The following is a 26,556-nucleotide window of genomic DNA, read 5'->3' as shown; positions in this document are numbered from 1 at the left end:
CCCCCAACACCTCTGTCTGTGGCAATCTCTTGTTTTCTTACCTTGGGGTGGGTGCAAAGGGCTAGAGGTGTGTGAGGAAGTCGGTTGAGCCCCAGGTGATTGCGGTAACTCTATTGTTAATAGCTGTTCTGACATCAGTACCGTCCTTTAGCTCCAGGCTAAGGTAAGGGTCCACTCCAGCATCTACTTTGCCCAGTGGAACTGGTGGGCGGGGCAAGCAGGTGGGCGGGGTGAAGGTGGGCCGGGCAGCGTGTGCCTTCAGGGCTAGGGCGCTGACCACCCCCCTGCTCCTGCCCCACCCGCCAGGGCTGCCGGCCATGGAGGTGCGTATCAACGTGTCCAGGCAGCAGGTGGAGAAGGTGTTTGGGCTGGAGGAGTACTGGTGCCAGTGCGTGGCGTGGAGCTCGTCGGGTACCACCAAGAGTCAGAAGGCCTACATCCGCATTGCCTGTGAGTCCAGGGCCATGGGGGTAATCACGGTGGATGTGGAGTGGGGAGGAAGAAGTTCCCCTCAGAAAACCTTAAGTTCCAGCCAGATTGTTGGAGGAAGTCTAGTGGTCTGCTGCTCACACCTCTCCATCTCTGTCCCTTCAGAAGCGTAGGGCTCCTCCATCTTCTAACCCACCCACCCCCATCCCCGGCGCTTGTGGGAGTCAGACGTGTCGCTGTCCTGACGCTCACAGGGTGGAGGGGAAAAAAACCCCTTGTTCTTCTCCCCCAGATTTGCGCAAGAACTTCGAACAGGAGCCGCTGGCCAGAGAAGTGTCCCTGGAGCAAGGCATTGTGCTGGCCTGCCGGCCGCCGGAGGGCATCCCCCCCGCTGAGGTGAGGGGGCTTTGCTCGAAGGGGTGGGTGTCCGCCGGCAGAGGGACTGAGTTCCTCCTTGAGAATTTCCCGCACCCCCAGCCCAGTTGTTGGCAGAGTCTGTATCTTTCCCACGCCAGCTCCCCCGCTGCAGGGCATGTGCGGCACACAGATGTGGGCTTTGAACTCAGATGCCCTGGGCACCCGTGACTGGCTGGCACTTGGAACCTTAGCAAAGGGTCCAAAAGCATGGCAGGAGGAAGACAGGAAACCCACAAGTGGGAAACTCTGGGTTAAGCTCCAGGGAAGGACTCCCACGACTCAGGGCCTGGCCCAGGCTGATGCCCACTCCCTAAACCTTACCTGCCCTCTGGAACCCAGGCCAAGAGCAAGAGCTGAGACTGGCAGTGAGGGGGCGTGTCTAAGCGGGGCGTGGCCAGCAGCGAGGGGCGTGGTCTGGCGCAGGGGCATGGCAGGTAGTGCTTTAGGTGGGAGTGGCCAGCCGCGGAGGGCGTGGCAAGGTGCTCTGAACGGGGAGCGGCCAGCCAGGAGGGCCGTGGCTGGCGGTGCAGGGGCGTGGCTCTGTTCCCCAGGTGGAGTGGCTGCGGAATGAAGACTTGGTGGATCCCTCCCTGGACCCCAACGTGTACATCACGCGCGAGCACAGCCTGGTGGTGCGACAGGCCCGCCTGGCAGACACAGCCAACTACACCTGTGTAGCCAAGAACATCGTGGCCCGTCGCCGCAGCTCGTCGGCTGCTGTCATCGTCTATGGTGGGCTCCGAGCACTGGCGGGGCGCGAGCGGGGGCGATGGGGAACAGTATGGAGGTGACATCGCTGTGTGGCTTGGGGGGGGCGATGAAGAAGGATCGCTGAGGTTGATACAGATGGGAACAGTGGCCAGAATAATGAGGGTCTAGGAGCAGGGTCTAGGGGCGCTGGGGATATGTGGGGCTGACTTGGCTTTCTGGGGAGCAGGGAAAGATGAAGGCCCAGGATGGGACTCTGGGGAAAGTGAGGGCCGTGCCAGGTACAGGAGTGTCCCCGAGAACATCTGGATCGGAGCTGGAGGCAACCTAGGAGCTGCCACTAGGTCTGGGAGCCCCCAACGTGCTCAGCACCCCTGGCAGAAGCATGAGTGGAGTGGCTCCTGGGGTGCGTGGCACAAGCGTGGGCCCCCACACTCTGGGACCCCTCTCCCAGACCAGCCCCTGCTCCGACCTGCGTCCAGGGCCCAGTCCCCCAATGCCCTCCTGCCTGGGCCCCTCGGGGCCAGCATGGCAGCGACCCCCGCTGCCTGACCCCGGCCCTTCTCTGTCCGGCCAGTGAACGGTGGGTGGTCTACGTGGACGGAGTGGTCCGTCTGCAGTGCCAGCTGTGGGCGCGGCTGGCAGAAACGGAGCCGGAGCTGCACCAACCCGGCGCCTCTCAACGGGGGCGCCTTCTGTGAGGGGCAGAATGTCCAGAAAACAGCCTGCGCCACGCTGTGCCCAGGTATCAGTGGCCGCCACCGCCCGCCTCGCTCCTCACCGCGCCATCTCCGTGCCCGGCTCCATCTGCCCCCCATGGCTCCATCCCACCCGCCCGTCTGCCTGCCCGCTGGGCCAGGCTCCGTCTGAAGCCGGGACCAGGGTTTCTATGGGACAAGAGGTGGGGCTGGGTCGCCGCGGTTGAGATTCAGTAACCAGGCAGGGGTAGGGCTGAGCAGGGGTGCAGGGATCTGGGAGAACCCCCCGGGAGGGGTGGGGGCGTCCATGCGCTCACACACTGCAGCGGGCTGGGGCGCCCCTGGGGTCAGTCTAAGTCTGGAGGCCAGGGCTCATCCCGCCTCCTCCCATCAGCATGCATCACCTACAGGCAGCCCGGACCCCCCGCGCCACATCCTGGGACAGCGGGGCGAACTCGGCAGAGGGTTGGGGGGGCGGCGACCTGGACTGAACCCCCCCAACCGACGATGCCATCCCTGACCTTCATCCCGTGTGTCTCGCATCTAGTGGACGGCAGCTGGAGCACGTGGAGCAAGTGGTCGGCCTGCGGGCTGGATTGCACGCACTGGCGGAGTCGCGAGTGCTCGGACCCAGCGCCCCGCAATGGCGGCGAGGAATGTCGGGGTGCAGACCTGGATACCCGCAATTGTACCAGCGACCTCTGCGTGCACAGTTAGTCCCCGGTACCCCCACAGGGTGGGCATTCTTACAGGATTAGCTGCGGGGTGATTGGACCATCTCTCCAGAGCTCCCCATATCCAGGGACACCCCAATACCTACCAGGCGTCCCCGGAAACATGACAAAGCCCAGGCACCTCCAGAGCCCCACTCCTCTGCCCCCCCTCCCCCACTCCCCGTCCCCCAAATGCACCAGCGAATCCTGGGAGGGTTCCAGATTGGGGAGGCCTGTTAATTACAAAGCCATAACTAACAATTAAAGATCTCTGTTGGATTTTTTTTTTCCCCTCCGGAGCACACCCTCCCCCATGCTTTCAATTAAAAACCTAATTATCTGTGTCAATTCCTTTCTGATGGACATTTCTTTCCTTCTGCAAAGGCCCAGCTCTAAACCAATATAACGCTAGGGGCCGGAGCAATAGTCCAGCGGGTAAGGCGCTTGCCTTGCATGCGGTCAACCTGGGTTCGATTCCCTAGTACCACGTAGGGTTCCCTGAGGCCCACCAGATGTGATCCCTGAAAACAGCCATGAGTAAGCCCTGAGCACTGCCAGGTGTGGCTGCAAAACAAAAACAAACCCAAAAATGGATAATGCTCTCTCTAGGGGGTTAATCACTTTATCCCCAGCCCTGGAACAAACACACACCGAGGGTCCTGCTCCTAGTTTAGAGGGGGACAGAAATCAGAGGGGCAGACACCCCCACTCCCCTCACCCTGCCTCCAAACACACACCTTTGCCGAACCTAGGAGGGCAGAAAATTATTTATTTTTGCTTTTTGGGTCACACCCAGTGACGCACAGGGGGTCACTCCTGACTCTGCACTCAATAATTAAACCTGGCGGTGCTCAGGGAACCATAGGGGATGCTGGGAATCGAACCCGGGCCAAACCGCGTGCAAGGCAAACGCCCTACCTGCTGTGCTATCACTCCAGCCCCGGTGGGCAGAATCTTGAAACCCTGCATGAGACCACCAACCACAGAAAGGGGGCTTTTTCCCCCATCCCTATGATCTGCCAGCAAACAGAGTTTGCTTTTTGGGAATTTACGGGGCAAACCCAGTGGTGCTCAGGGATCACTCCTAGAGGGGCTCAGGAGACCCTCTAGGGTGCCAGGACTGGAACCCCGGTGAGCTGCGTGCAAGGCCAGCGCCCTACTCACTGCTAGGAGTCACCCAGCAAGGGGGTAGCCGGTAGGTGAAAGACTTAAGCAGCTGCCACCCTGGTCCTCAGCCTGCTGCCCCACCTCCCTCTCCCGCAGCTGCCTCCGGCCCCGAGGACGTGGCTCTCTATGTGGGCCTGATCGCCGTGGCCGTGTGCCTGCTGCTGCTACTGCTGGTTCTGGTCCTTGTTTACTGCCGGAAGAAGGAGGGGCTGGACTCAGACGTGGCCGACTCGTCCATCCTCACTTCCGGCTTCCAGCCTGTCAGTATCAAACCCAGCAAAGCAGGTGGGATGTCCCGGAAGTTCCGCCCCTCTGACACCACCACCGCTCCCCACCTTCCCCGCCCCTTTTCTGCCAAGGGCCGACGTGTCTTAAGTCTGTCTCTGTCCTTGCAGACAATCCTCATCTGCTCACCATCCAGCCAGACCTCAGCACCACCACTACTACCTACCAGGGAAGTCTGTGTTCCCGGCAAGACGGGCCTGGTACCAAATTCCAGCTCACCAATGGGCACCTGCTCAGCCCGCTGGGGACAGGCCGCCACACTCTGCACCTCAGCTCCCCAGCCTCGGAGGCGGAGGACTTGGTGTCTCGCCTGTCAGCTCAGAATTTCTTCCGATCCCTGCCTCGTGGCACCAGCAACATGGCCTATGGCACCTTCAACTTCCTCGGGGGCCGGCTGATGATTCCAAACACAGGTGGGAAGGACCCCAGAGCATGTCCCCCTGCCTACGTACAAGGAAATATTTGGTTTTTTTTTTTTTTTTGCTATTTGGGTCACATCTGGCGATGCATAAGGGTTACTCCTGGCTTTGCACTCAGGAGTTACTCCTGGACTCCTGGCGGTACTCAGCAGACCCTATGGGATGCTGGGAATCGAACCCGGGTCAGCCGCGTGCAAGGCAAACGCCCCACCTGCTGTGCTATCTCTCCAGCCCCTGGGTGTTGTTGTTGAGCCACACCCAGTGATGCTCAGGGGTTACTCCTGACTCTGCACTCAGGGATCACTCCTGGTGGTGTTCAGAGAACCCTGTGGGATGCCAGGGATTGAACCTGGGTCAGCCTCATGCAAGGCAAGCTCCTTATCCAATGAGCTGTTGCTTTGCTTGGTACTACGGAGCTTGAAGAGCAAGCCCCACAGCCTAGCTTTGTGAAGCAGAGAGAAGCTCCACACCCAACACACGCGCACGCACACACACACACACACACACACACACACACACCGTTTCTCTTGTGTTGCTCAGCCCCGCAGGCGAAGAAAGGGGATCGAGATGGAGAGAATGGTGAGCCAGCCCATGGCAGAGCCCTGGGTTCAGTTGCTGGGAAGGATGAACGGTTTGGAAAAGGGGGCCTTCTCCACCTCTCAGAAAACCCGCAGAAACAACATAGACGCCTTTTGTTCTTTGATCCTCTCGGGTGCCCTTTCCTGGCGGTTGTTTGGATGCTTGGGATTGCACATGCTGTGGGGTTCACACATGCTCAATAGGGGAGCTCATCGTGTTAATGGGGGGGCGCTTACACATGCACACTAGGGGGCGCTGTGGAGCTCAAGGGGGCCGTTGCAGTGCTTCACATGTGCTGAGTTTCTCACTAGGCGTCATGCTCCTGGCACCGTGCTCACGCACCTCTCTAATTGCAGTGCTCCTACACACTTGGCTGTGCATCAGAGGCTGCACTCTGGAGGTGCGAGAGGCCCCAGAGAGCAGCATTGCCAGCAAGGGGAACCGCACTGGGTGAAGGGCGGACAGTACTGGTACCGAACTCCTGGTCTCGTGCTTGCTGAGCAGATGCCTTTAGCTGCCGCTCCAGGCCTCAGGAGCCCTCGGAACTCCCTCTGGAGCACCCTTGCCCACCATCTCACCCACCCCTTGGCTTCCCTCCTGCAGATCTTACTCCCCCTCCTCCCTCAGCAGGGAGTGACAGCCCCCACACCCAGCCATCTCCTGGGCAGCGCCATCTGGCTGTCTCGCAGCCCCTCAGCCTCCTCCTGCCCCGAACAGCGCTGTCTCCCGCCCTCCCCCACAACCTCCTCTGCGTCCCCACTTTCCCCACCTCAGGGATTGAGCCCTTGCACTGCTCAAGCCAGAGGCTGGGGGGCCACCTTGACCTCCAGCTCCTCTTCTTTCTCCTGTTCGCCTCTACAATCCCCTCCTGGTTCCTCCTTAAGGACTCCCGCTCCCCCCACGGCCCCTCTCCCTACTCCTGCTTCTGACTCCGCCTCATCCTCCTCACTGTCCCATGCTGCACCCCACAAAGTTAGACCGGGCTTCTCACGGCTTTTGCAGGAGCCCACGTCACTGAGCCATGTGACCAGATTACACCCCAACCTCAGTCCGCTGCCTGCAGTGACCTTGTCTTTCCTGCACATGGCAGCAGCCCTCCAAACACACACACACACACACACACACACACGCACGCACACACACACACAAAGACCCTTTGCCTCCTGGCTCCCCATTGTTTCATCAGCTCCTAGGGGCCTTGATCTGGAGACTTAGCTAGTCAGTGGTCAGCTTAGCTAGTCAGCTTCCCTGACTACTTTCCCTTTTTCTTCCCTACTGGGGTGAAAACTTCATGACGTTTCCACTCATTTCTCTGAGTCATCAGCATTTGCAATATGTGAACAAATTGTTTGTTAGCTTATTTGAGGGCCGGAGCAATAGCACAGCTGGTAGGGCATTTGCCTTACACACGGCCGACCCGAGTTCGATTCCTCCGCCCCTCTCAGAGTGCCCGGCAAGCTACCAAGAGTATCCTGCCCGCATGGCAGAGCCTGGCAAGCTACCCGTGATGTATTCGATATGCCAAAAACAGTAATAAGTCTCACAATGGAGATATTACTGGTGCCCGCTCGAGCAAATCGATGAACAATGGGAGGACAGTGCTACAGTGTTTGAGGGTCATACCTGGCAGTGCTCAGGGACTCTATGGAATGCTGGGGATAAAACCCCAGTCTGGGGGCTGGAGCAATAGCACAGTGGGTAGGGCGTTTTCCTTGCAAGCGGCCAACCCGGGTTCGATTCCCAGCATCCCATATGGTCCCCTGAACACCGCCAGGGGTAATTCTTGAATGCAGAGCCAGGAGTAACCCCTGTGGTGCATCGCGTGACCCAAAAAGCAAAAAAGGAAAAAGAAAGAAAGAAAGATATTTGGGAGCTTCAGGCCAAGCACTTTGAAACACAGGTCAGGATGGGCTGGCAAGTGCAAACGTTTAAGGCACTTGCCTGACACACATTCGACCCCACTTACTGCCAGGGGCCACTCCTGAGCACAGAGCCAGGGATAACTACTGAGCACCACAGGTTATGACTCCAAAACCTTCAAATAAAACCACTAAAATATCAATCAATGCAAGCCAGAGAACTGAATTTTATAGAGGAGGTGGGCAGGATGTTAGCAGGCCTGGGATGAACAGAGCCAGGTACAGGTTAGGGGTATGGGGGACTAGAGTTTTCTGACAGCTCTTAGGATCACCCTGTCTGTATGTTTTTAGGGTTTTCATTTTTGACCCACACCCTGCAGTGCTCATGGCTTAGTCCTGACTCTGCACTCAGGGATCCCTCCTGGCGGGCTTAGGGAGCCATATGGGGGTACTGGGGCTCGAACTGGGGTCAGCCATGTGCAAGGCAAGCACCTACCTACCCTACCTGCTGTACTTTTTTTTTTTTTTTGCTACACTTGTGATGCTCAGGATTTACTCCAGCTCTCTGCTTAGGGATCATTCCTGGAGATACTATGGGGATCCTAAAGTGCAAGGGATCGAACCCATGTCGGCTGCGTGTAAGACACTGCACTATCACTCTGGCCCCTGGGGTCACTTTTGACTCCGTTTCAAGCCCGTGTGGCTGGGGAGCAGGAATCGCCACTTCTCTCTCCAGCTTGGCGGGCTCCTGCCCATTATCAGAGACTCCTAGCAGGTCATCAGAAAAATGGATGCTCAGTAACCCAGGGGCTTCCCGCTTCTCTGTCGCAGGCATCAGCCTCCTCATCCCCCCTGACGCCATCCCCCGGGGGAAGATCTACGAAGTTTACCTCACACTGCACAAGCCGGAGGACGTGAGGTGTGGGCGCGCACGCTGGGGGGGTGGGGCTCCCCGCTCGCGGTCACCCTGCCCATCCTCCACCCCAGGTGTCAGGATTCCCCCCCCCCCCCGTTCCCAGGAGGACCCACTGACGCCTTGCCCCCCCCACCCGCCCTTCCCCACTTGAGGTTGCCCCTAGCCGGCTGTCAGACCCTGCTGAGCCCCATCGTTAGCTGCGGGCCCCCCGGGGTGCTGCTCACAAGACCCGTCATCCTCACCATGGACCACTGTGGGGAGCCGGGCCCCGACAGCTGGAGTCTGCGCCTCAAAAAGCAGTCCTGTGAAGGCAGCTGGGAGGTGAGTGCCCAGGTACCCCTAGTGGCTCTCAGCTGGGGGATCTGTGTGTACACTCCATCTGGGAGTCTGTGGGTGCACCCCCATTATTATGGGGCTCAACTGAAGGTTTTGTGTGACCCCCCTAGCCAGGGGCTCAGTTGGCGTCTGCGTGTACCCCCCACCCTAGCATGGGGCTCAGCCGCAATTATCCCTCCTTCCCAGTCTCCGGCTGCCCCTCCCAGCCGGGAGGGGGCCTGCCCACTGAGTTCTGGGGTCCTGCCCGCAGGATGTACTGCATCTGGGTGAGGAGTCGCCCTCCCATCTCTACTACTGCCAGCTGGACGCAGGCTCCTGCTACGTGTTCACGGAGCAGCTGGGCCGCTTCGCGCTGGTGGGTGAGGCCCTGAGCGTGGCCGCCTCCAAGCGCCTCAAGCTGCTCCTGTTCGCCCCGGTGGCCTGCACGTCCCTGGAGTACACCATCCGCGTCTACTGCCTGCACGACACCCATGATGCCCTCAAGGTACCCGAGCACCTCTGCCTAGCTGGCCAAGGGGAAATCGATCCCTCTCCGAACCCCCGGTGGGGTGCGGAGCCAGTGGGAGGTGGGGGGCGGTGCCATCTCCGCTGATTGTCGGTGCTGCAGGAGGTGGTGCAGCTGGAGAAGCAGCTGGGAGGTCAGCTGATCCAGGAGCCCCGCATCCTGCACTTCAAGGACAGCTACCACAACCTGCGTCTCTCGGTGCACGACGTGCCCAGCTCCCTCTGGAAGAGCAAGCTTCTGGTCAGTTACCAGGTGAGATCTCGCAAAGTGCCTGCAGGGGGCGCGCCTGGAACTGCCCGGTGCACTGGCCCCGCCCCGCGCTGGCCCCGCCCCTCAGCGGCCCCGCCCACTGTGCTGCCCCTGCCTCTCTAATGCACCACCCTCCGCTGACCACGCCCTTTGAGGCCCCGCCCCCCCTGCTTGCTGACAAGAGGTGAGCCTTGAAGCCCCTGTGCCTGCTGACCCACCCTCTGCGCTGCCCCCGACCCTCCCCACCCCTCCGCAGGAGATTCCCTTCTACCACATCTGGAATGGCACGCAGCAGTACCTGCACTGCACTTTCGCCCTGGAGCGCGCCAGCCCCAGCACCAGCGACCTAGCCTGCAAGGTGTGGGTGTGGCAGGTGGAGGGCGAAGGGCAGAGCTTCAACATTAACATCAATATAACCAAGGTGGGCAGCAGCGGAAGTCGGCCCTGCTCGGTCCCCACCCCCCCACCCCCACCACCCCACCCCCGCCTCAAGGTCTCCGGCTGGATTGAGGCAGAGGCAGAGATGAACGGAGGGACATGGGGACCACATGGGCAGAGTGGGAAATATGGAGCAACCCCTCACCCCGGCAGGGGTTGGGGGGAGAAGATAGTAGGAAATGGGGACATCCCAGGGAGATTTCGAGCTGGACCTGGAAGATGGAGTATGACAGGCGGGTAGGGGAGCCAGGGATATGGTTCACGTGGTAGAGCACACTCCCGGCACGTGTGAGACCCTGGGTCTGAGTGCTGATGTCTCCCAGCACCTGGTGATGGCCTCTGCTTAAAAGGCCAGAGAGGCTTTGTAGCATTTTCAGCGGTTTCATGACAAACAATACAAAATATATTATTTAGGTTCTGCTTTGGGGCGGGGGGCTGGGGTTTGGAATGGAAGCATCCAAAATATGGTGGTAGAAAGATGTAGCGGTGGTGGGATTAGTGTTTGAATATTAAATGGAATCAAATATTATGAACTACTTTATAAAATTTTTTAAAAACAATTTTTAAGACCAGAGAGGGGTTAGGGCAATGCGAGAGGCCCCAGAGTACCGCCCTATATCAGAGGCGGGCAGCATTGGGCCTGGTGGGGGGAAAGTTCTAAACTAACGGACACCTGGCTCCTTCCTGCTCCCAGGACACGAGATACACAGAGCTGCTGGCTCTGGAGAGTGAAGGGGGGGTCCCCGCCCTCGTGGGCCCCAGTGCCTTCAAGATTCCCTTCCTCATTCGGCAAAAGATCATTACCAGCCTCGACCCACCATGTAGCCGGAGCGCCGACTGGCGGACTCTGGCGCAGAAACTGCACCTGGACAGGTGGGTGGGAGGTGGGATGGGGCGGGGCCTGCAGCTCTGGGGGCGGGGTCTGTCGTGAGGGGCGGGGGCTGTAGGTCCGGGGGCGGGGCCTGCAGGATAGGAAGTGGGGGTAGGTCAGGACACTGCAGACCAGAGGCGAGGCCCACAAGTCTGGGGTTGGGGCCTGCAGAATGGGAAATGGGGCAGGCCAGGACACCCTGTGGGGGCTCCCCCAGCTGCGACAGGGGCATCCCGTGCACTGAGCGAGGAGAGACCCTTTCCTGGGGAGAAGGGAAGGGGGTGCACCCTCCAGGGGCGGGACAGACCTCTCACGGGCTCCCCGCTTCCACCCCTACAGCCATCTCAGCTTCTTCGCCTCCAAGCCCAGCCCCACAGCCATGATCTTGAACTTGTGGGAGGCCCGACACTTCCCCAACGGCAACCTCAGCCAGCTGGCCGCCGCCGTGGCCGGTCTGGGCCAGCCCGACTCGGGCCTCTTCACCGTATCGGAGGCCGAGTGCTGAGCCGGCCGGGTCACACCCACGCCGGCGCCTACACTTCACCAGCTTTGGCACCCACCAGGGACAGACAAGCCACCGGGGATGGGGGCGAGAGGCCCCCCACCCCGGCCGAGCTGCGCGGACAGGACCCTCGGGAGGACGCGGTCCCGCCCCCACCTCGCCCACACTCACGACCTTCCTCGGCCTGGCCACCTCCTCTCCAGGAGGGTCCCGGGGCCAGCGTCGGAACCTTCTGTGTGTGTGTGTCTGCCTGTGCCATGCTACCTCCCCTCTTGCCCCTGGCCAGGGGGCCACATCCACGGCCATGCACGCCCACGCGGGGCTAGGGATGTGCCCTTCCCCCCACCGGGGGGGGCTCCCACGGAGCTGGATCTTATGCAAACATTTTGGTGCCTGCGGGGAGGGGGGCCCCAGTGGAGAGAAGGCCACTTCCCAGGCTCCAGGACTGAGGGCCACAGACGGATCAGGGGGCAGCCCCTGGGTTCAGGCACATGACCACCACGGGGGGCACGTTCCCCTGCATGTCTGTGTGCTCTTTACACCCATGTCACCCCCATCGCCCGGACCCCCCGGGACACACAGACACACGCATCTCACGCTGGTCACCCGGCTGCCCCTCAACGTGTCTCACGCCTGGTGTGGTTCTCCATTGGCCCTATGCTGCCCGCTTCTCCCACCCACCCACCCAGGGGTCGCCGGCTCCCACCACTCCTTTCCCGTCCCCACCCTCCCCCGGCCCCCAGCTGCGTGGAGCTGCGCCCCCTAGGGGGCGTGTGATTATGCAACAGTGAGTCCCGGGGCTGACCAGGGCGAGTGTGCGTGCTGTGTCGTGCCCGTGGCCAGGGCAGCCGCTGCCCCTCCTCCCCCCGCTCGGGAGGGTGGGGGGGAACCTGGCGTGTGGAGGTGGCGCCCCGACTCAGTCTTTAAGTGCCCTTTGGCGCACTTACACTTGGCCTTATGTTCACAGCCTTGCCGGCTGCCGGGGCGCGTAGGGATTTTAGTGGACGTGAATGTAAATAAATTATATATATATATTGCTAACCCGGTGCTCCCTCTCTGGGGGGTAGGGAGGAGGAAGTCTGCGGGGGGGTTCAAGGTAAACTGGGGATCAAGGTGGAGATCCTGGTTCCACGTGCAGCTGCTTCCTGGCGATTTCTTCAGGCCCGGGCGGTCGAGGCAAGGCGGCAGGCGACAGCAGTGACCAGGGCCGCCCCTTTGCCAGACCCGTCTTCCGATTGCAGGAAAGTGACTTGGCAGCGAGGTGCCAGCTCGCGCACGGTGGCCGCCACCAGGCTGGAGAAGCTACGAGGGAGAAAGGGGAGGCCTGGGTCCAATGCTCATCCCAGGTGTGCCCCCCGTCTTTGCTCCTGGCCGTGCCTGCCCTGCCCGATCAGCACCCAGACTCACTGGGGGTGCATCTTGTACAGGGTCCCGTCCACGCCCACCGACACGGCCAGCCTGTCCAGGCCACGGTTCTCACGGATCTTCTCCACCACGGCGGCTACGCCGGCCCCGCAGAGCTGGGCGGCCCGCTGAGACACAGCCTGACACACCTCGAGCACCATCAGGGCGTCATCGGAGGTCAGGTCCAGCCCCAGGTCCTCCAGGATGGAGCGGACCTGTCTCAGGGCCAAGCTGTCGCTGGGGCCAGAAGGGAGGGGCGTTCAGAGGGGCGGGGTCTACGTCAGTTCCCGCGAGACCTGGCTCCACCCACCAGCTTCCCACTTGCTCCACCCACCAGCTTCCCACACCCAGGGCACAGAGACCCGAACTGGTAGAGATAGCAGAACCGGTAAGCACCTTGCGCATGACGTCACCTGAGTTCGATCCCAACAGCACATATAGTGCATCCAAGTATTGCCAGGGAGTGATCCCTGAGCACAGAACCAGGAGGGAGCCCTAAGCACAGTTGGGTTATCCCCTTCCAAAAACAAAAAGTGCACCCAGAAAGGCTCTTTGGGGCACAAAAGGGGACAATACATCTTTCTTTGGTGGGTGGTGGGGGGCTACAGCTGGCGCTGCTCAGAGACCCTGCAGTGTCTGGAATTGAACCCAGGGCTTCCCCCACGCAAAAAGCCTGCAATGCAGCCTTTGATCTAAGCACGGCAGTGAGGCACCTTTCAATCTCCGAGAGAAACTGGGTCTTGAAAATGTCTCGGGCCTGAAGGCGCTGGGTCTCCCGGCCCCGGAAGAGAACCCCAAGGCTGGTTAAATGCAGGAGGATGTGGCGGACGATCTCCCCCAGGTACATGCCGCTGATCATCTTCTCAAACCTGCGAGGAGGGCAAGTGTGTGTGTGTGTGTGTGTGTGTGTGTGTGTGTGTGTGTGTGTATGTATGTGTGTGGTAAGAGCTCACCCCTCAACCCCCCTCCACCACCGCCAGCGGCCCAGCAGTGCTCCGCAAGCCCCCAGGTGTGTGTGTGTGTGTGTGTGTGTGCATGGAGTAAGAGCTCACCCCTCAACCCCCCCTCCCACCGCCCCCACCCCCTCTATCGGCCCAGCACAGCCCCGTAAGCCCCCAGGGGTGAGCTGGGACCTCTGCTTGCCGGGGTTGATGGAGGCCTGGTCCACGTCCGCGTCGAAGCGGGTGCTGAGCGCGTCCAGGGACCCATCATCCCCAAAGGCGCCCCATTCCATATTAATGCACATGTGGCCCGAGTTCCCGAAGGCGCCCGCCACGTTCTGAAGTTCTTCCATATAACAAACATTGGTGCCCGTCCCTGCAGATGGCAGTGGAAGTCCGTTAGGGATGCGGGGAGTAACGCATGCCACACCAAGATGGCAAAGTTGGGGCACGTTCCCGACCACTCTGTCTCCCTCCAGGCCTTTGCTTTCCCGTTCATAGGTGCTTCACCCGCCCTGACCCATAGGGGGCGCTGAGAAGAACCCGCCCCTCAGTCCTGCCCAGGCAGTTGTGTTCAGGTCTCCCACTGTCAGCGGGGCCAGCCCCAAGTCTCCAGTCAAAGCAAAGGCTCGGGATATCTCTCTGGGGATACCAGGGCCCCCAAATGGCCAGAGGATGCCTGATGAGCGGGCCACACTACTTCTGCATCTGTGCCCAGTTTGAAGCAGAGAAGGGGACCAGAGTGGGAACTGAGGGACCGGAGCGATAGTACAGCGGGTAGGAAGTTTGCCTTGCACGTGGCCGACCCAGGTTCAATCCCCGGCATCCCCCATGCACTGCCAGGAGTAATTACTGAGTGCAGAGCCAGACCCCTGAGCATCACTGGATGTGATTAAAAAAAAAAAACAGTGGGAACTGGAGTCCATCACATCCTCTCCTTCCAAGCCTAGTTTCTTTTCAATTTTTTCTCTTCTTTTTTCACCCTTTTTTTGTTACACCTCACTGTGATCAGGGACGACTCCTGACTCTGTGCCCCAGAATCACTCTGGGTGCGGCTGGAGTGATAGTACAGCGGGTAGGGTGTTTGCCTTGCACGCGGCCAACCCGGGTTCAATTCCCAGCATCCCATATGGTCCCCTGAGCACCATCAGGAGTGCCAGGTGTGACCCAAAAAGAAAAAAAAGAACATAATCACTCTTGGCAGGGCATGCGGGACCATATGGGCTGCCAGGGAATAACCCTGGTCAGCTGTGTACAAGGTAAGCACCTTACCCGATATAACAGCTCTTTGGACTCTTAAATAAATTATTTTTACAACTTACCCTCCTATGGCACCCCCCTTTTTTCCTTATTTTTTGGGGGTCACACCCAGTGATGCTCAGGGGTTACTCCTGGTTCTGCACTCAGGAATTACTCCTGGCGGTGCTCAGGGGACCATATGGAATACCAGGAATTGAACCTGGGTCAGCCACATGCAAGGCAAACGCCCTACCCACTGTGCTATCACTCCAGCCCGTTTTTTTTTTTGTTTGTTTTCAGGTCACACCTGGCTATGCTCAGGGATCACCCCTGGCATGCTTGGGAGACCACACGGGACGCCAGGAATTGAAAACAGTTTGGCCCCGTGTAAGGCTAGCATCCTACCCACTGTACTATCCCTCTGGCCCTTGACTCCCTTATTTTCTCAGCTTCATTGCCCTTGGGAGTTGCATTGAATTCAGCGCTCCACTGTCTGTACTGGAGCTGAGCTCAGTCCCTGGACCCTGGAGGGAAAAGCAGGGAACTCCCTCCCTCAGCTCCCTCCCTCCTCCCCTTTGCCCTGCCCCAACTGGCAACTGAGGGGTACTTCATAGAAGGATCTGGTACTTTTTTTTTTTTTTTGCTTTTTGGGTCACACCCGGTGATGCTCTGGGGTTACTCCTGACTCTGCACTCAGGAATTACTACTGGCAGTGCTTGGGGGACCATTAGGGATGCCAGGGATTGAACTCGGGTCGGCCGCATGCAAAACAAATGCCCTACCCGCTGTACTATTGCTCCCACCCCGGATCTGGTACTATTCCCCACTTCCTATACTCAGGAGCCCTGGAGACATTCTCTCAATTGCCTCCAATAAACAGATCCTTTAGGCCAGAGCAATAGTACAATGGAGAGGGTGCTTGCCTTGCATGCTGCTGACCCACATTCCATCTCTGGCACCCCATAGGGTCCGAGCCCCCCAAGAGTGATCCCTGAACACAGATTCAGGAGCTCTGTCAGGTAGAGCCCCTGATCCAAACCAACAACTGAAAAATCAGACTCTTCTTAGAAGGTGCACGATTTTAGAGGAGATCAAGGGGCTGGTAAGTTCTACAAGGTCATTGTGTGGCTGGAAAATTACCCAAGGTCGTGGCTTTGCCCATGGTGACCCTATCTAGTATTTCCGCCCAACTCTCAGCTCTCTGTCTCCCCAACCCCGGTTCATTCCGCAGCTGGCTCAGAACAGAATGACTATAAAACCATCGCTAAGCTGTGTTCCAGGGCACCCCCTGCCCACAACCAATGCTATTGTGTTTCCAAGGACTCCCCTGGGTCAGAGCAGAGGTTACGGATTTCACAGGAGACATTTGGGGCACAAAAGAGCAGGACCCTCCTCACCGACAATGAGGCCAACCTCGCAGCGAGGGTCCTCGTAGCCGCAGGACATCATGGTCCCCACTGTGTCATTGACAATGGCGACCACATTCAGCTCCACTCCCTGTGCACAAAAGGACGCGCTGTTCGGTTGCTAGGCAACGTGGTCGCCACGGCAACTGGCGCTGGACCCAGAGGTCTAGAGCTGCAGAGGCCTCCCCCACCCCCATTGGGAAGCAGGAGTCGCTTTGCTCCCCCTCCCCCCGCCGATGAAGTACGCCCCCCCTCCCTCCCCAACCTTCACTGGAAGCTGCAACTTACCTGTCTGCGTCCTATGGCTTCCCGCAGTAGACGCACCACATCGTGGCCCTCACAGTCTGAAGCCTTAAAACCCTTGGTCCAGTTCAGGAGGATGCCCTGCGGTATGGGTGCAAGGGAGAGGAGGGGATGGGAACCTCCCACTGCCCCTTAAAGCTGACATCCCTTTCTTTCTTTCCTTTTTGGTTTTGGGGCCATATCTGACGATGCTCAAGGGCTTACTCCTGCCTCTGCACTCAGGGATCACTCCTGGTGGGATTCGGGGGATCTATTGGGATGTCAGGAATAGAACCCGGGTCTGCCACATGCAAAGCAAACGCCCTCTCTGCTGTGCTATCGCTCTGGCCCAGCCAAAAGACTTTGAAAAGTTCCTTTGAGAGGCAGCAACAGGCTTCTGCTGGTCTAGTATCCAGCGCTTGGGAGATACTGTAGCACCTCCACAGGCCATCCTGCTGGGTGCCCATCGAATCGACCCCCCCTATGACCCAACCTCACAACCTCCAGGCTGACCCACTGCCTGTGGGCACACCAGCTCTGGGAAAAAACGGATGGGCCTTTGCCTGTCGTGGCTTGGGGCCATATCCAACCGTGCTCTGGGGCTATTTCTGGCGCTGTGCTCAAGAATCATTCCTGGTGAGGCATGGGAGACACTGGGATGCGCAGGATCAAACCAGAGCTGGTCATGTGCAAAGCAAGTCACCTAATCCCTGTAGAGTCTCCCTGCTGCCAACCTAGCACCGTGATGTCCCCCTTCTGACCCCCTAAAATGCATGCCAGTTGTAGGATTCAGGGCTGACCCTTTCTAGAGCCCCAGCTTTACCTGGTCCAGGCCCAGCTGCCTGCAGGGGAAGGAAAAAGTGAAACCCAGCGGGAGGCTCTGCCCACTCAGGCCCCACTGCTGCTGAAAGTCCACGATGCAGTCAACGATGTGGTCGAAGAGCTGTGGGAGGTGGGCATATGAGGGAAGGGCTCCCCGCCGGTCCTTCCCCATCCCCCAGTCCCCACCCCAGGTCCAGGCTCCCTGTAGTACCTGCTGTCCTGAGCCCTGGGCCACACACTCCGGGATGGAATAGACCTCATTGGTGATCCGAACGCTCCCCGCTGCCAGGCGCACCAGGAGGACCCGGAAGTGGGTACCCCCAAGGTCCAGGGCCAGGAAGTCCCCACGCTCTGTGGAACAGTGGTCTGGCTGGTAAGGCAGAGCTGGTGGAGCAGCCCAGCCCATACCAGCCCCCAGCTCACGCTGCGCCGCCAGATGGGACCGTGTTCTAAGTTGTGTCCCAGCCCTCATCACGGCCCCAGCTGTGGCCCAGCCCGGGCCACGCCCTAGCCCTGGCCACGCCCCCATCTTAGGCCCAGCCCATGCCACGGCCTCAGCCGTGACCACGCCCCAAGCCCGGGCCCCACCTTCACCTAGACCACGCCCCCAGTCCGAGCCACGCCCCCCAGTTTATATTACTCTCGGCCATAACCACGCCCCCAAACCCGGACCACACCTCCATGCTGGTCACGCCCCCAGACCGAGCCACGCCCCTTATAGCCCAACAAACCCCACCCACTGGTCCTCACCGCTGCCATCAGGTGTGGCCCTGACGTAAGTGGGGAGCATGCGGAGGGAGGAGGCCTTCCCTTGGAGCCCCCTGACCATGGCCTCGCGCATCTGCGCCTGCACAGCTGCCAGCTGCTCTCGATTCAGCTGGAAAGGTGCCAGGGTGGAGGCCAGCAGACTCCGGTGGGCGGCCAGGCGGGCAGCCACCGCCGTCACCATCGCCACCCCCTGGCCGCCGCCGTCCAGAGAGCGGTGGAAAGAGACATCGCACTCGGGGACCAGGAGCCCCACGGTCTCCTGCAGGATCCGGAGGAAGCTAGGAGGAGAGACAGAGCAGACAGCACCTGGGCTCGCCGCCAGTTCTGGCCTGCATGGCAGGCTAACCCCCTGGGTCCCAGCCCTTTCCTTCGAAATTGCTTTCTACCTGGCATATCTGCCCAGCTTCCAAGAAAAGAACCCTACCAGGGGTCCCTGCTGCACCACACCTCCAGAGCTGTGTCAACAACGCCACCCACGATCCTGAGTCTTTTTTTTTTTTTGGCGGGGGGGGGGTGCGCACCCAGCAATGCTCAGTCGTTACTCCTGTCTCTGCACTCAGGAATTATTCCTGGCAGTTCTCCAAGGGACCATATGGGGTTCTGGGATGGAACCCGGGTCAGTCATGTGCAAAGCAAGCACCCTACTGGCTGTCCCATCTCTCCAGCCCCAATCCCTGGCTTTTTTTTTTTGCTTTTTGGGGTTACACCTGGCGATGCACAGGGGATCCTCCTGGCTCTGCACTCAGGAATTACCCTTGGCGGTGCTCGGGATGCTGGGAATCAAACCTGGGTCAGCCGTGTGCAAGGCAAACGCCCTACCCGCTGTGCTATCACTCCAGCCCCCCAATCTCTGACTTTTTGAAGGCGGGCACACCTGGTGATGCTCTGGAACTACCGAGCTCCGTGCTTGGGGTCCATGTGAGGCCAGGGCTGGAACCCAAGATTCTCACAGGCGAAACCCCATAATATTCCAGTCCTTTGAACGTCTCCCCAGGACGGCTCCCTAACCCTTCCCACTACCTGGGCAGTTGCTCGAACACTCGGCCTCCCGTGGCTACGGCGAGCTGGAGGCTCGGCTGCTCGCGGCTGTGCTGGAGGCGGGAGAGGACAGCGGCGAGGGCTGCGGCGCAGAGCCGGGCCGCCCGCGCGCACACCACCGCACACACGCGCTGCACCCGCGACGCATCCGCCGCTCCCACGCTCAGGCCCAAGCGCTGCAGGACGGCGCGCACGCGGGGCTCCCCTGCCGAGGGGCTGCGGGGGGAGAAGGCTCAGTGCAGGGTTCCATCCAAGTAGCCCCCAGCCCCACACTGGGGACTGAGCTGCCAAGACCCATCCACTGTCCCTCCCAAGCCCCCATACTCCTGTTTCTCCTACTTACGCCTCCATCTCCGCCAAGTCCTCCAGCCGGAAGCTGCCGAGGTTCAGCAGAGCTGGGGAGGCTTGGCCGCCAAACAGGACCCCCGCCTGAGTCAAATGCACCAGCACCAGCCGTACCAGCTCCCCCAGGTACAGACCTCCGATCATCTTCTCAAATCTGCGGGGACAGGCACCCCACGGTGTGAGGGGAGGGGGACGCACACAGAGCCTTTTCTAAACCTTCCACCTGCTCAACCAAGACTTTTGGGGCGGGCCTTAAACTGAGGTTCCATCAACAAACAGCCTCCCAGGAAATGCTCACCCACACAGTTGGGGGCTTGCCAAGGCCCCTCCTTTAGCTTTGGCGGAAGTTCACTTCAGGGAGACCATCCAGGGGGTAGGAGGACCCAAAAAGGGGAATTTGAGTGCTTTGTTTCCTCTGAATTGCCACCCGTCAGAACCAGTAAGGACAGGGAATAAGGGAGGGTCGGGTGGGAAGTTTAGCTCCAGAAGGGGCGCATTTGGCAGTGCAAAAGGCTTTCTCAGGGCTCTGAGCCCAGGGACCACTCCTGGTGGGGTTTTGGGTGACCCTATGGGATACCAGGAATTGAACCTGGGTTGGCTGTGAGCAAAGCAAGTGCCTTCCCTGCTGTATTGTTTTTGTTTGGGGGGGTTGGCTTTTGGGGGGCCACACCCTTTGATACTCTAAGGTTACTCCTGGCTCTACACTCAGGATTCACTCCTGGTGGTGCTTGAAAGACCATATGGGATGTTGGGGATTGAACCCAGCTCAGCTATTTGCAAGGTGAATTCCCCCTGAGTTGTTCTATAGCTCCAATCCCCTTCCCCCAGTTCTAGAACCTTGAGCCTTTGCTCCTGTGTGTGTGTGTGTGTGTGTGTGTGTGTGTGTGTGTGTGTGTGTGTGTGCTTTCCAGGGATCTTTCCTGGCAGAGCTTGGGGGACTCTATGGGATGCTGGGGATCGAACCCCGGTTGACTGCATTTAAGGCAATAACCCTTCCCGCTGCATGATGCAGCCCGGAGCCTTTGCTCCTTTGACTTTTTTTTTTGTCTTTTTGGGTCACACCCAGCGATGCACAGGGGTTACTCCTGGTTCATGCCCTAAGAAAATACTCCTGGCAGTGCTCAGGGGACCATATGGGATGCTGGGAATCGAACTCGGGTCAGTCGCGTGCAAGGCAAATGCCCTCCCCGCTGAGCTATTGCTCCAGCCCCCCCTTTGCTTCTTTGAATTGGTCAGCACTCCCCCAGTCCCCAAAGGTTCTGGAAACTCAAGTCCAGGAGGGAGAGAGGACAGGCAAGTGGCAGACATAGGAGGTCAGGCTACCTTTGGGTCCCGGGGTTCAGAGACTCCAAGTCCAGGGTGTGGTCGAAGGGGGTGAACAAGGGGGTCAGCACCCCGTCCTGGCTGAAGGAACCCCACTCAACGCTGATGCACACGCGGCCCCGGTCTTCGTCCAGTGTGGACACGTGACCAGCTTCCTCCATGTAGCAGGCATTGGTGCCTGTGTCTACCAGGGAAGACCCCCAGTGAGGATTGCCACCCCCCAGGCGGCAGCTGCCTCCCCCCCCCAAGTCCACGCCCCCAGCCAACTCCCGTCTTACCTACAACAAGCCCAATTTCACAGGGCCCGACCCCCCGCTCACAGCCCATCATGGTGCCCACCGTGTCGTTGACCACAGCGACCACTTCCACACGGCGTGCCTGGCCACAGAGGGAGGACAGAGGTCAGCGGGTACCCAGAGATCTCCAAGGAGACCCCCAAATCCACACACCTCCACCTTCTCAAGTTTCAAGTTTTCCTTCCTTTTTTTTTTCTTTTTGGGTCATACCCAGCGATGCTCAGGGGTTACTCCTGGCTCTGCACTCAGGAATTACTCCCGGTGATGATCAGGGGACCATATGGGATGCTGGGGATTGAACCAGGGTCGGCCATGTGCAAGGCAAATGCCCTCCCTGCTGTGCTATCACTCCAGCCCCCTCAAGTTTTCCTTTATTTCCTTCTGGTTTTAGGGCCACACCTGATGGTACTCAAGGCAAGTACTGTATCCACTGTGCTATCTCTCTGGTCCCTTTTTTCTTTTTTCTTTAAAGCCTCAGTCTCCATACCTGTAAAATGGGAGCATTTACCCGCAACACATCCTCCTAAAGGACATGGAGGGGCCCAGAGAAATAGTACCGTGGGGAGGGCGCTTGCTTTACATGTCGCTGACCCAGGTTTAATCCCTGGCATCCTTTTTTTTTTCTTTTTTTGAGTCACACCCGGCGATGTTCAGGGGTTACTCCTGGCTTTGCACTCGGGAATCACTCCTGGCAGTGCTCGAGGGACCATATGGGATGCTGGGAATCAAACTCGGGTCGGCTGCGTGCAAGGCAAACGCCCTACCCGCTGTGCTATTGTTCCAGCCCAATCCCTGGCATCCTTATGTTACTCTGAGCACCATTAGAAGTAATCCTGAGTGCAGAACCAGGAGTAAGCCCTGAGCACCACCTTGGCCCAAAAAACAAAACACAATAAAAATAAAAAACATGGAGAAAATGTGGCTGAAGAGAGAGCTCAGGGGTCAGGACACATCCCTTGCAAGCACAAGGACTCGAGATTTTTCCCTGGCACAACACACCCCCTCCCCAAAGCCTCCCAAATCACACCACATCCTCAGGCCTGAGCATTCAACTCTTCAGCCCGGTTGTCTGGTTCTTGCCAGGAGTGGCCCTGTGGCTCCTGAGCACTGCTGGGGAATCCCCACAGTCCCTAGAAGAGGTATCTCAAGAGGGAGAGTCTAGCAGGACTTTGTGGGCGGCCCCTCCCCACTCACCAGGTCCTGCCGCTCGATAGCTTCCCTCAGTAGCTGGACCACATCTTGGCCTTCCACACCGCTGCACCGGAAACCCTTGGTCCAGGAAATGAGGGTGCTCTGGGGGGGGGGTTAGAAAATCCAGAGAGAGGGGCTGGAGCGATAGCACAGCGAGTAGGGTGTTTGCCTTGCACACGGCCGACCCGGGTTCGATTCCCAGCATCCCATATGGTCCTCTGAGCACTGCCAGGAGTAACTCCTGAGAGCAGAGCCAGGACTAACCCCTGAGCATCGCCAGGTGTGACCCAAAAAGAGAGGGGACAGCAGAGAGGGTGTTTGCCTTGCATGCGGTCAACTCAGGTTCAATCCACGGCATCCCATAGGGTCCCTGGAGCACTGCCAGGCCAGGAGTAACTCCTGAGTGCAGAGCCAGGAGAAGCCCCTGAGCATGGCTGGGTGTGTGCCCCCCCCCCACACACACTAAAAAGAAGAAAAACAAAGCAGGTCACTTGTCCAACATCCGCAGATCACCCCTGTCCCCCACTTACCTGGTCAAGGCCTGTCTGATGACAGGGGAAAGAGAAGCTGAACCCCAGTTGCAGCTTATGCTGGACTTCAGGGAGCGCGTCCAGGAACTCCGCCAGGCAGCAGGTAGCAAAGTCAAAGAGCTGGGAAGGGGCAGGGGTGGGGCTCAGAGATGCCCTCCCTCCCCCTCCCATCTCACTCCCACACACACACACCTGAGCCGGCTGCCCTGCGGGACCCCAAGAGCGAGCTGTGAGCTCTCACCTGCTGGCCGGGCCCCTGCATCACCTCTGGGGGAATGATGAACTCTTGACTCCGGGGCTTCATCCTGGGCCACTCGGTGCCCGTCAGGGTCACCCAGAGAACACGGAGGGAGGCGCCTGTGGCCCCCAGCTCCAGCACCACGAAGTCGCCTTGTTCTGCAGGGCATGGAACTGGCTAGAGCAATCCTCCTGTCCACCAGCCCCCAACCCTTCTATGTCTCCCAGTCTCCTACGAAGGGACCTGGAAGAGACTGGGGGGTTGGCCCGATGGGCTGAGCACAGGCTTGGCAGTGGGGAGCCCCACGGTCTATCCCTGGCACTGCATGATCCCCAGAGCATCAACAAGTGTGGCTCCAAACCCAACCCCCCCGGAAAAAAATGGAGGGGGAGGGGACTGGAGCCAAGGGGACCATTGGTCCGATGGCCCAAGGGGCTGGAGCGATAGTACAGCAGGTTGGGTGCTTGCTTTGCTTGCGGCTGACCCGGGTTCAATCCCTGGCATCCCATATGGTCCAGAAGGTGCCTGCACCAGCAGATCCAGGTGGGATCCCCTAGGGTTCCCTGAGCCCTACCAGGAGTGATCCCTGAGCACAGAGCAAGAAGTAAACCCTAAGCACAACTGAGTGTGGCCCCCTAAAAAGTGGGGGAGGGGACTGGAGTGTTGGCACAGCGGGTAGGGAGTTTGCCTTGCATGGGGCCGACCCGGATTCGATTCCCAGCATCCCATAGGGTCCCCCAAGAACCACCAGGAGTAATTCCTGAGTGCATGAGCCACGAGTAACCCCTGTTCATCACTGAGTGTCACCCTCCCCCAAAAAAAGTCCCCTGAAAGTGGGGGAGGTCTTAGAAGTGATCTGGCCAGGGGTCAGGTGCACCCACCCCAGAGTCCTCCCTTGCAGGCCTGACCACACACCAGTGCCATGCGGGATGGAGCCCACGTAGGTGGGGAGCATGCGCACAGCAGGGGTCGGGCTGGCTGGGCCCCTCAGCGCCTGGTCCATGGAGCTCCGGAGGGCGGTCTGGATCTGTCGCAGCTGGGCACCGGTCACCAGGAACTGCTGTAGACATGCCTGCACCTGGGCACAAGCAGGATGATATGGGGGTGCCCGTCCCTGGTTCTCAAGGCCCTAAGGGCCACCCTGCCTAGCTCCTGTCTTTGAGCTCCCGTTTAGAACAGCACCTCTTTGCACATCGCCCGGGTGCCTTCTCGACCCTTTCCTCTCCTCTGCCACCATCAGGCTGCAGAAAAGTCCCAACACCTCCACTGCTGAAATTCTGGGGCTGTCACAGGGCCCCACAGAGCTGTGCATGAATGAACCCACAGACCAAGGGACCAGAGCGATAGTACAGTAGGTAAGGTGCTTGCCTTGCATGTGGCTGACCTGGGTTCGATCCCTGACACCTCATATTGTCCCTCAAGCACCACGAGGAGTGATGCCTTGAGTGCAAAGCCAGGAGTAAGCCCTGAGAACCATCAGGGGTGGCCAAAATCAAACCAAAAAAACCACCACCAACAACAATGAGGAATGGATGCTGCTATTTTTTCTTTTCTTTTTTTTTTTTTGGCTTCTTAGGTCATGCTCAGGAATCACTCCTGGCTCCGCATTCAGAAATTACTCCTGACAGTGCTCAGGGGACCCTGTGGGATGCCGGGGATCGAACCTGGGTTGGCTGCGTGCAAGGGGCGAGAACCCTGACTGAGTGCAAGGCACTCTGGGGCCAACTTCCAGTTCTGCAGTTTCTGGGCAGACAAAGTGGAGTTGGGATGGGAAGATGGGGGACTAGGGACCCTGGAAGGCACCGCTGGGAGGACAGAGCATGGCCAAGAGCCTGGGGGCATGGTCAAGGACGGAAGGAAGCCTTGACTATAAACCCTTGTTGAACTTGTAGTTGCGTTTGTTTGTCTGTTTGGGGTGATGCTCAGGGTTTGCTCCTGGCTCTGCACTCAGTAATCACTCCTGGCAGTGCTTGGGGGGGACCCTATGAGATGCCAGGAATTAAACCAGGGTGAGTCATGTGCAAGGCAAATGCCCTCCCCGCTGTGCTATCACTCTGGCCCACTGCTGTTCCTCGCAGGTAGCCCTGAGGTGCTCTCAGCTCTCAATCATTCCGGGTTGGGAGGACTCAAGGCCCTGAAAGCCACCTTGAGGTTGTGTGAAGGGCCCAAGGAGATGGTGTGCCTAGGTGCAAGGTGAGCCTGAAGCCCTCCTCCCCCTCCCCCTGCAGCCCCTGAATTCCAACAGGCCTGAGCCGGGCGGGCCCCAGGGCTGAACTCACCAGCTCAGAGCTGTCTGCGGAAGGCCCGACTTCTGGAGGGTTCTCGCCTTCCTGAGGCATGAAGGGCCCAGGAGGGTCCATGTGGGTCCTCGTTAGGGATGGGTGGCCACCTATGGGGGAGAAATGAACAGCCTCCCGGTAAGCTGGGGTCCCAGCCTCTCCGCCTTCATCTTCCTGGGGTGATCAGGAGGAAATTGTGAGCGGAGCTCAGAACCTTTGGATTTCAGCATTCTTTGCACTCAGGGAACACTCCTGGCAGTGCTCCAAGTGGGGGATGCCCTGGGTGGTGCTGGGAACCGAATCCAGGTCAGACACGTGCAAGGCAAGTGCCCCACCTGTGGTGCTATTTCTCTGACCCTCTTCAGAACCCTTTGCAGGTTCTCACTTGACATCTCTCGAGTCACAGCCAAACTTGATCCCCTCTGCCTCTGCTTTCTCCCTTCTCTCATCACTCCCAAGCGTCCCCTCGGACCCCTTGGAGGCCAGCCCAGCCTTTTCCTCGGCCCCCACCTTTCCTGCCCTCTCTCGGGCATATGAGGCTGTGGTTACTTGTCACTGTGGAATTCTCTCGTCCCCGGCTGAAGAGATCACACAGGGAGATCATAAGGCACGTGCCTGACCCCTTTTCGATCAAGCTGACCTCGATGGTTCGCTGTGGAAGGTGCCCCTGAGCACCTGAGCACCAGGGAAAGCCCTGAACAATGCTGGAAGTGCTTTCTCCGCCTCTAATAAGCTCCACCCCCTTTCTTTTGTCTCTTGGCTTTCGTACCCAATTTCTCCTAGACATTCTTCCGAAGATTCTGGTTGTCTTGGAAACTTTCCTCTCCCCCTAAACAATGGGGGAAATCAGGGTTCTGGCCATAGCTTTTCTTTTCTTTTGAGGGGTGGGGATGGGGTGTACACTGGGCAGTGCTCAGGGTTTTCTCCTGGCTCTGAGATCCAGGATCACTCTTGATGGGGCTTAGGGGACCCCATGTGGATTTGGGGATCAAGTCTGCAAATATCCCCAAATTATATGCTCTCTTCAGCCCCAAGTTTTTCCACCTGGTGATGCTCAAGGGATACTCCTGGCTAGGTGCACAGGGACTGCTCCTGGTGGTGCTTTGGGGACCATATTGGGTGCAGGGAATTGAATCCAAGTTGGCCACATGCAAGACAAGCATCCTACCAGCTGTATTAATGCTTTAGTCTAGTCACCAAAGTGTGTGTATGTCTGTGTGCGCGTGTGTGTGCGTGCGTGTGTGTGTGTGTGTTGGGACCACATTCAGTGATGCTCAGGGCTTACTCTTCTGCATTCAGGAATCATTCCTGTCAGGTTCAGACCATGTGGAGTGCTGGGGATCGAACCTGAGTCAGATGCATG

The 26,556-nt window shown here is 59.0% G+C and overlaps 2 protein-coding genes across 3 annotated transcripts in view; one reads left to right on the top strand and one right to left on the bottom strand.

Moving 5' to 3' along the window:
• The window catches only part of UNC5A (unc-5 netrin receptor A), a 65,623-nt gene extending 53,491 nt beyond the window's left edge, over positions 1-12,132 (top strand). The window contains exons 3-16 of one of the 2 annotated variants that reach the window (XM_056113123.1): positions 307-450; positions 722-825; positions 1,398-1,578; positions 2,132-2,299; positions 2,800-2,964; positions 4,229-4,417; positions 4,528-4,830; positions 8,106-8,193; positions 8,343-8,511; positions 8,777-9,010; positions 9,134-9,283; positions 9,537-9,701; positions 10,413-10,591; positions 10,929-12,132. In XM_056113123.1, coding sequence (XP_055969098.1) covers positions 307-450; positions 722-825; positions 1,398-1,578; positions 2,132-2,299; positions 2,800-2,964; positions 4,229-4,417; positions 4,528-4,830; positions 8,106-8,193; positions 8,343-8,511; positions 8,777-9,010; positions 9,134-9,283; positions 9,537-9,701; positions 10,413-10,591; positions 10,929-11,094 — 2,405 coding nt within the window. In that variant the 3' untranslated portion in view covers positions 11,095-12,132. The remainder of the gene's footprint in view (positions 1-306; positions 451-721; positions 826-1,397; positions 1,579-2,131; positions 2,300-2,799; positions 2,965-4,228; positions 4,418-4,527; positions 4,831-8,105; positions 8,194-8,342; positions 8,512-8,776; positions 9,011-9,133; positions 9,284-9,536; positions 9,702-10,412; positions 10,592-10,928) is intronic. The other variant, XM_056113124.1, reaches the window with a different exon arrangement.
• Positions 12,133-12,234: 102 nt separating this feature from the next.
• On the bottom strand, positions 12,235-25,274 carry HK3 (hexokinase 3). Its single transcript, XM_056113042.1, has 18 exons — positions 25,194-25,274; positions 23,830-23,992; positions 22,918-23,072; positions 22,677-22,796; positions 22,150-22,248; positions 20,938-21,037; positions 20,660-20,843; positions 19,335-19,490; positions 18,974-19,207; positions 17,936-18,231; positions 17,397-17,536; positions 17,187-17,306; positions 16,370-16,465; positions 16,073-16,172; positions 13,629-13,812; positions 13,209-13,364; positions 12,499-12,732; positions 12,235-12,393 (listed from the first exon to the last, which is right to left on the bottom strand). Exons 1-18 carry the CDS (start codon positions 25,272-25,274, stop codon positions 12,249-12,251), a joined length of 2,763 nt encoding a protein of 920 aa, XP_055969017.1. The 3' UTR covers positions 12,235-12,248.
• Between the last annotated feature and the right edge of the window lie 1,282 nt (positions 25,275-26,556).

Source organism: Sorex fumeus, unplaced genomic scaffold (assembly GCF_029834395.1).
Source record: "Sorex fumeus unplaced genomic scaffold, SorFum_2.1 ptg000019l, whole genome shotgun sequence".
NCBI classification, from domain to species: Eukaryota; Metazoa; Chordata; class Mammalia; order Eulipotyphla; family Soricidae; genus Sorex; species Sorex fumeus.
The sequence above is the reverse complement of the archived record's forward strand: the minus strand, read 5'-3'. Positions and strand labels throughout refer to the sequence as shown.

Excerpts from the sequence above, each read along its gene's own strand:
- HK3 (XM_056113042.1), bottom strand. The coding sequence starts at position 25,274 with ATGGACCCTCCTGGGCCCTTCATGCCTCAGGAAGGCGAGAACCCTCCA. Across the intron at positions 21,038-22,149 it reads CTATCGAGCGGCAGGACCTG|GCACGCCGTGTGGAAGTGGT; the intron begins GTGAGTGGGGAG and ends CTCTGTGGCCAG. Across the intron at positions 16,466-17,186 it reads GGCAGCTGGGCCTGGACCAG|GGCATCCTCCTGAACTGGAC; the intron begins GTAAAGCTGGGG and ends CCCATACCGCAG.